This window comes from Poecilia latipinna, unplaced genomic scaffold (genome assembly GCF_001443285.1).
Source record: "Poecilia latipinna isolate Pla-1442-1.1 unplaced genomic scaffold, P_latipinna-1.0 Scaffold786, whole genome shotgun sequence".
NCBI classification, from domain to species: Eukaryota; Metazoa; Chordata; class Actinopteri; order Cyprinodontiformes; family Poeciliidae; genus Poecilia; species Poecilia latipinna.
Genome location: NW_015113402.1, coordinates 351,637 through 359,057, shown reverse-complemented (window position 1 = coordinate 359,057; position 7,421 = coordinate 351,637). Strand labels below are relative to the sequence as shown.

At 44.8% G+C, this 7,421-nt stretch overlaps 3 protein-coding genes across 6 annotated transcripts in view; 1 reads left to right on the top strand and 2 right to left on the bottom strand.

The window, feature by feature from the left end:
* flvcr1 (FLVCR choline and heme transporter 1) overlaps positions 1-1,504 on the bottom strand; it is a 21,605-nt gene extending 20,101 nt beyond the window's left edge. The window contains exon 1 of the mRNA XM_015046644.1: positions 290-1,504. Coding sequence (XP_014902130.1) covers positions 290-988 — 699 coding nt within the window. The 5' untranslated portion in view covers positions 989-1,504. The remainder of the gene's footprint in view (positions 1-289) is intronic.
* A 1,807-nt stretch (positions 1,505-3,311) lies between these two features.
* spata45 (spermatogenesis associated 45) lies at positions 3,312-4,548 on the top strand. The gene is made up of 2 exons (XM_015046663.1): positions 3,312-3,766; positions 4,298-4,548. Exons 1-2 carry the CDS (start codon positions 3,523-3,525, stop codon positions 4,387-4,389), a joined length of 336 nt encoding a protein of 111 aa, XP_014902149.1. The 5' UTR covers positions 3,312-3,522; the 3' UTR covers positions 4,390-4,548.
* The window catches only part of tatdn3 (TatD DNase domain containing 3), a 15,096-nt gene continuing 12,066 nt past the window's right edge, over positions 4,392-7,421 (bottom strand). For 3 of the 4 annotated variants that reach the window (XM_015046648.1, XM_015046647.1, XM_015046649.1), the window contains exons 5-11: positions 7,061-7,123; positions 6,192-6,301; positions 6,046-6,101; positions 5,853-5,965; positions 5,093-5,173; positions 4,880-5,016; positions 4,392-4,496 (exon numbers count right to left, since the gene is read on the bottom strand). In XM_015046648.1, the coding sequence (XP_014902134.1) occupies positions 4,885-5,016; positions 5,093-5,173; positions 5,853-5,965; positions 6,046-6,101; positions 6,192-6,301; positions 7,061-7,123 (555 nt within the window). In that variant the 3' untranslated portion in view covers positions 4,392-4,496; positions 4,880-4,884. Of the gene's footprint in view, positions 4,497-4,879; positions 5,017-5,092; positions 5,174-5,852; positions 5,966-6,045; positions 6,102-6,191; positions 6,302-7,060; positions 7,399-7,421 lie in introns of those variants that run through there. The other variant, XM_015046651.1, reaches the window with a different exon arrangement.

Sequence of the window (7,421 nt, the reverse complement as noted above, 5' to 3'; positions counted from 1 at the left end):
AGTAAAATAAAGAAAAGATTCATTTTTGGATTTTTTTAAATTATCCCAACCCCCCTTTAAAATTGCGGAGGAAAAAAATCTTTTGTGTCAAAACATAATGTACATAAAGCTCATATCTGTGTGCTACAGACAAAGTTGTCCTCCAGGTGAGGAGAGGTCACTTCAGGACTAATTGCGACAAACCCAGAGTTGATTGACAGCAGCTGCCATCGTGTGCGCGCGCCTGACATTCAGAATGATGAAATATCTCATTCCCCCCACGTGCGGTGGCTGCGCGCGCACCACTCACCTGGTTCCCCAGCACGGCGGTGGCGCAAGCGGTGGAAACCTCCCGCGGTCCGAACCACACCGAGGCGATGCGGGACGGCAGGCCGAGGATGAAGACCTGCGCCACGGAACAGATGACCTGCGCCGTCACGGTGACCCCGAACCGGTCGGGGCTGACGCTGGCGCACTTGAGCCAGGCGCCTGCGCAGTTGAGCCCGGCGCCCAGCAAGGCCGTGAGCCGCAGACCGCGGCGGTCCAGCAGCCAGGTGGCCGGGAAGATGAGCGGGATGTAGGCCACCATGTAGACGATGGAGAGCCAGTCCACCTTGTCGCTGGTGACGCCGTAGTATCTGGTGAACACGTTGGTGATGATGCTGTAGTGGATCCACTGGAAGGCGTTCACCAGGGAGTACAGGCTGAACACGGCCAGAACCGCGAACCGCCACCGATACAGCCTGGTTTCCGGCGCCCTCCCTCCCGCCTCCTCCGCCTCTCCTCCACCGGCGCCGGGCAGCATCGCCGCTCTCTCATCCGGCGGCACCTCCAGCTCCTCCGGGTCCCGGTGCTGGTCGGGCCCACCACATGCCGGATCGGAGCAGGAGTCGGTGTCGGCTGGCCGCCGTGCGCCCTCCGGTTGCGGACTCTTCCTGACAACCGTGATGTCGTCAGGTGCGCCGGTGTCCGCGCGCAGATGCTCCTGCACGAGCTCTCCCGCCACCATGGCGATCACGGGTGAAGAGCTGGAAGCGGAAACGACATAAAAACAGAAAACAGTTGTTTCCTCATCAGAAGACGCTCCGGCGGTCTGTTCTGCCGGATTGGATAATTAAAATCCCTCCGCAGCGGAGTCTAGTCCGCCGCCAACATCCCGGAGCGGCATGCAGCCTCCGGTTCAGTCGGTAAAACCCGCCCGGCCTTCCGATGCCGAGCAGCCAATGACCGAGCGGCTCCCACATCCTGTTAAATACCCGCTGACGCCGCTGATGCAACAGACAGAGGCGGTGGGAAGTCCTGCGTGGCCCAGGGCAGAATAACATGGGGTGGGGGGGCGGAACAAAACAAGGCATTTATAAATGAAGTTCAGAAATACTCTTCAAAATAAGGGTTCCATATTTTATCTGTTGGAATCAAGGATTCACAAATAACTTAAGTTATACTAAAACATTTCTCTCTACTTCTTTAAAGATAAAGAGTCAAATATTACATATTTTTAAATTAATTTATTTTTTAAAAATTAGATAAGTGCACATTATTTAATTAGACATATATTTATTTCATGATATATTTATTTAATTTTGACCCCACAAAAGCATAAAAAACTGAATGATGAAAGTCTTCAGTCTGGTGTTTTGGTGTCAACCAGCCCTTTTTTTTTATATGTACTTCTTTATTTGTTTTATCTTTTATTATTATTTGGGATATTTAAAATGTCTTCCAGTTTCAGTGTTAAATGTTCATTATGTTAAAAGTTTATTGGTCTTGTTTATTATGGCATTAACATATTAGTTGAAAATCATCTAAAAATATATTATTGCAATAACTTCTGGGACAGTTTATCTTCTAATATAATTTCAATTTGTTGGTAAATGAGACCAAAACCAGAAGTTTCCTCCTACCTGAATAAAGCAGTTATTGCACATTTAAGTTTAGCTTCACAAACAAAACCAGCCCTTAAACTTTGTGTTGACCTTTCAAAATAAAGCTCAGATCCAGAAAACTTTACATTTTCTAAATGCATCTTGTTTAAACCTAGATGATGACAAAGGGATTTTGCTGTATTAGCTCCAATTAGCCCTCCCATATGCCCAGCCCCATCATCTGCTCTAATCCTAATCCCAGAGTGACCCGCAGGGATCCTCCTCCACGCCGTGTTCACCTGCTGCACCTGAACACTAATCGATGACACAAACTTACTTCATTCATCGTTTGGTAGAAATGTATGAACTCACATTTCTTGCCCTCATGGATTACACAACAAGCATATTTACTTTCTGAATTCGTCAAAATAAATTTGGCTTAAGATTTTGTCAGTCATCAGCATACAGGAAACGGCTGATTCTCATTTTAAACAGAGACTGTCGGCAAACCTAACTCAGAAACAACCGAGTGTTGCTCTCCAGCCGCTGGTTTAGTTTTTGGTCTTGTGCCAACCATTTGGGCAGACAAGATAATCGTCATATTTACAATAAAAACAAACGAGCTGCCTTCTGACGCACTGCTGGACCGGTTTGAACAGAACCACAGAATCCTTCTTCGTGTTCAGATGAATGTTTTCATTGTCTCTGGTTTTCATCGAGTTAAACAGGAGGGCTCAGACTTGCTCATTTTAAATCAGTGTTTCTCCACCTGGTCCTCAGCCCCCCTGCTCTGCATGTTTCAGATGAGCCTCTATTCCAGAACAGCTGATTCAAATGACTGCATGACCATCAAGAGCTGCAGAAACCTGTTAATCACCCAGAGATACGATCCAGGTGGCAGAAGGGAAACACCTGAAACATGGAGGACAGGGGGGCCTGAGGACCAGGGTGGAGAAACACTGAGTTAAATGATAGTTTCTCCTGTCAGTCATTTATGACTGAAAATAATATCATTTAAAAACAAAAACTACAAACAGCATCGATACAGTGGGTGAGGTACGAGTTGGTTTGAGGTCCGTTCTTTTCCCATCATACACTGAAAAAGGAAACAGGTGATCCAACTTAAAAAACGAGTTAATTTGTTAGAACTAATCAAATTAAATTTATCCAAGTAAATATATTAAGTTTATTAAGTTGTCATGTTAAAACGTAGATAAATTATGTTTTGAAAAACTTAATTTGATCACATGTAATTAACTTTTTTTTTAAAAGTTGGCGCTGCATTTTTTATTTTTCAGATCAACAGAACAGAAAACAGTTGTCCATGTGTAAAATACATCAGAGTGATAGAATTGGCTAAAACTTATGAAAAGTATATTGTTGAATAAAAAATTAACAACCGTACGAATTCATGATGATCATACATCAAATTAAAAGCGGAACTGCTCCGTTGTTTTATTTAAGCCTGAGTGACTCATCGTACGAATAAAATAAGGAAGCGGGCGGCTGCTGTGGAAACGTCACAGCGAAAAAAATCTTCGGAGTAGAACATCTTTCTGCATGAATGATCTTTGGAACGCTAGGAACAGGACGACGTCTCCCGTTGCCATGCCAACGCAGTTACACAAACTGAACCATTGGGGATTATTTATTTAATACCGGACACGGGGAAGGAAAGATGTCCGGGTCTGAGGGGGAGCGGGTTCTGCTGGAGCCGAACATGCGGGCGGAGACCTGGTGTCGGGTGGAATCAGACCCCCGGGAGTTCTGGGAGCGGGCCGAGCGGAGGCACTACCGGAACCACCTGAGGACCAGCGGGGCGCTGCTGAACGCGCTGACCGGCGGACAGCAGCGCAGGGCGGCCTGCATCCAATGGCGGCTCCCGGTGAAACTACCGGAGCGGAAGCACTTCGACCAGAGCTGTAAGGAGTTTCATGTGCAGGCAGAACCACAGACAGTGAAGTTTGAATAAGATGACACACAATCCGTTACTTTATTGGTTATTGGATTTGCTCACCAGAAACCAACCCAGTGAAGTTAAAAACTTTTACAAAACAAGGCGAAATTACCCATGAAACCCTGAAATTAAATGTCTAAAATATGTCAAAATATAATACTTTGTATAATACTTGTAACAAAACACAAAGCTAATCCTGATACATAATACAGTTACAGATAGCAACAAGTGGTTACTGGTTACTATGGCAACCACTAACTGGCAAAATAATTTTTATCTCAAATATAGGTCTGGAGAAAATGACTTATTGACTAAGCAAAATGAGTTTGAAGAATAAACAAACCAATTTTAACAAACTTCACATTTCTAATAATTTTTAAACGTGTTTATTTGAAGTTATTTAGAATTTAATTTCCTGCTCATCAGTTTTAACAATAAGAATGGAAAAAACATGTCACCTATTCCTCTGTTTATTTTTCCTTTGCTTCATTTTCAGATAAATGCCACTTGGTGCAAACAGAACGACCAGAACCCAGGATCTCCTGTAGCAGTCAGTCGTGTAAGCAATCCAAAGAGGCCTCTGACTGAAGACTGCTTCTGTAAAGTCCACCTAGCGCATAAAGAAATGATATTTCTACATGTATTAAAACTGAAATGAAATCCACGCTGAGCAGCATGGTGTTCCTCAGGGTTTGCTGGAAATGAAAGAAAATTAAAAAATAAGTTAAAACAGAGATGGAAACTGAACTTTATCTCAGGAAACATTTTTAATCAACTTTTGTTCCGTCTCAGATGAAAGTTTTCCAGCTTTTTGGCTAAATCAGGGGGGTCCAAAGTGGGTCCTGGAGGGCCGGCATCCTGCATGTTTTATTCTCTCCCTGGTTTTTAACACACCTGCATCAAATGGTGGCTCATTAGAGGCCTAAGCAGGACATTGACCTGCTGAAAAGGTTGTTACCACCACTAGGGGGAGAACTAGAACATGCAGGTCGCCGGGCCTCCAGGACCCACTTTGGACCCCCTGGGCTAAATGATAAATAAAAACAAAGTTATTTAATAAGTGTATTATGATATTTACTCTGATTATCTGCTGGCTCTGCTGAACAGCCTGTAGGCATTCTGAGTCGTGACCTCCCGGACCGTTTCTGGTGTCTGACCTTTGACCTTAGCAATGTAGCTGCAGGACAGGGCGATGTTAGCCGGCTCGTTCCTCTCCTGTCAAGCAGACGGGGACAGAAGGAGGACGGTCGTCTCAGCGTCTGTCCCTGAGGGACGGCGCCGACTGACTCACATTCCTGTGGAGGCCGAGGGCCGGAGCGTCCGTCTCCAGGCAGATGTGATCCAGAGGGATCCGCTGGATCAGCCGGTCTCTCTGTCAGAACGTCAACATCTGGTCACTCGCTGGAGCCAAGCCGTTTACTCCGACTGCTTCTCAGTGAAGGAAACATCTCAGTTATTCTGATGCTAAAGAAACAGAATTTCTGGTTCTGAAAACCTGAAACATTTCAGGGAGAACGGAGAACCAAAGGGTGGATTCGATGATTAAAGGGTCAATTTTATCTGCTTTTCAGAGATTTGGAACCTTTTCAGAGTAACTATTGCTAAAAGTGAATGCTGAAGTTTTCACACCTTTAAGCTCTTTCACAGCTAATCTTTTGCCTTTAATTTCTGAAATTAATTTGGACCTCCAGAGACGGAATAATTTACCTCTCTTGCTTATCGGTAGAATTAATTCATTTAAAATGAACATTTTACCCAAATTCCTATTCTTGTTCAACTGTCTCCCACTTTTTCTGCCAAAGCATTTTTTCAAAACGTTGGATCAAGTCAGCTCTGCTTCCTACGGCGTGGAAAACCACCCACAGGTCCACAAATCCACACTTCATACATGAAAATTCAGCGGCGGATTGTCATTTCCAAACTTCCAACTGTATTATTGGGCAGCTCATGTCCACAACATTTCATTTTGGTTTGGATCTGTGGACCTCCATGGTACAAGGTAGAACTTTTCCTGTCCACCAGATGTTGGTGGACATGGTGACCCGTCTCACCTGCTGGTTCCTGCAGACAGCAGGAGGGAAGGAGAAGAAGAATCCGGCCTCCACAGCCTCCATAGCTGCCGCCGGCTTCCCAGAGAAGTTATGCAGCAGAGCTCTGCTGATCCCTGCAGGGAGACGGAGTGAGAGGACGGACATCTCCCTGCGTCCGCAGACATCTGTCCTGAAGGGGGACAGAGACACTCACCTCGCCGTCTCATGGTGTCTATGGTGACTTTGGCTGCAGAGCGGGAGTGGACGTTCCTGTAGAGACAGCCGATCATTGGCCCGGTTAGACTAAAGCGATGAGCGACCTTTTATGGAGTGATGATGTCATCAGTTAGCTGAGCTCACACAGGTAGGTCCATCTCCATGGCGACGTCCAGCTGTCTGATGAAGACCTTCATCTGGTCGTCTCTGTCCTGCTGGGTCGGAGCGCACCACGGCGTGAAATCCAACCCGATCTGGAGCCAGAGCAGGAAACTGAAACATTCCTGCTCCGGAAAACTAAAACATTCCTGATCCGGAAAACTAAATCATTCCTGATCCGGAAAACTAAATCATTCCTGATCCGGAAAACTAAAACATTCCTGATCAGTAACTTTTATGTCAGAATAAGAAATTAGGTCAGGAATAAATGTTTTCCCAAAACTATCTGGACTCAATTAAAATCTTCTCCGGATCACTGCGGACGCTGATGACGCTCTGCTTCACATTTCTGTCAGAACCTCGGACCAGAACAAGTTTATCTCCAGAACCAAACAGGACACGGACCAGAACCTCTTCCAACTTCAGGAACAAAAGACAAAACTTCCTGTTTTTGGTCCTGGAAATATTAATTTTACAGACGATGATTAGAGGATGAAGTTTAGAGTAGCTCCTTCTGTAAAAGCCCTGAAGAAGGGCAGAAGTGTAATAAGGAGCCGGACACGGTGCTTCTGCTCCAGCGGCTTTCTGAGGAGGAAGACTCCCCCTGCTGGTTCAATCGGACCACTGCATCAGACTAGTCAGCCTCTGAAATAACCAAATTTCAATCCATCACACTTCTAGAAAAATCATATGGATAAATGGCTAATCACCAGAGACCAAAGTCATTATCTTTAAAAGACTTAAAGTAAAATATGGGCCTTTTCCTATTAAACTAGTCGGAGAACAGAGTGACATCAGAGTGACATCAGAGTGACATCAGAGTGACATCAGAGTGACATCAGAGCGGGGTTCACCTCTCCGATGGCGACCAGTCGTTCTCTGTGGCTGTAAAAAAGAGGCAGAGCTTCTTCCAGGTCCTGATGGAAACAAAACATCATCAGCAAAAAGATTTGATTCAGAAAAACAAGTTTTCCTCTGAGCATAAAACTGAACGAGACGATGAGAAGATTTCACAGAAAACTTTAGACGACTCTGAGTTTGATGCCAGGATTTGATTAAAGAAACAGAAACAAACATTTATGGGATGAAGAGAAGATGGTAGCTAGGTTAGTCCTTCATGATTGATTGATTGATTGATTGATTGATTGATTGATTGATTGATTGATTGATTGATTGATTGATTGATTGATTGATTGATTGATTGATTGATTGATT

Excerpts from the sequence above, each read along its gene's own strand:
- spata45 (XM_015046663.1), top strand. The coding sequence starts at position 3,523 with ATGTCCGGGTCTGAGGGGGAGCGGGTTCTGCTGGAGCCGAACATGCGG. Across the intron at positions 3,767-4,297 it reads GAAGCACTTCGACCAGAGCT|ATAAATGCCACTTGGTGCAA; the intron begins GTAAGGAGTTTC and ends CTTCATTTTCAG.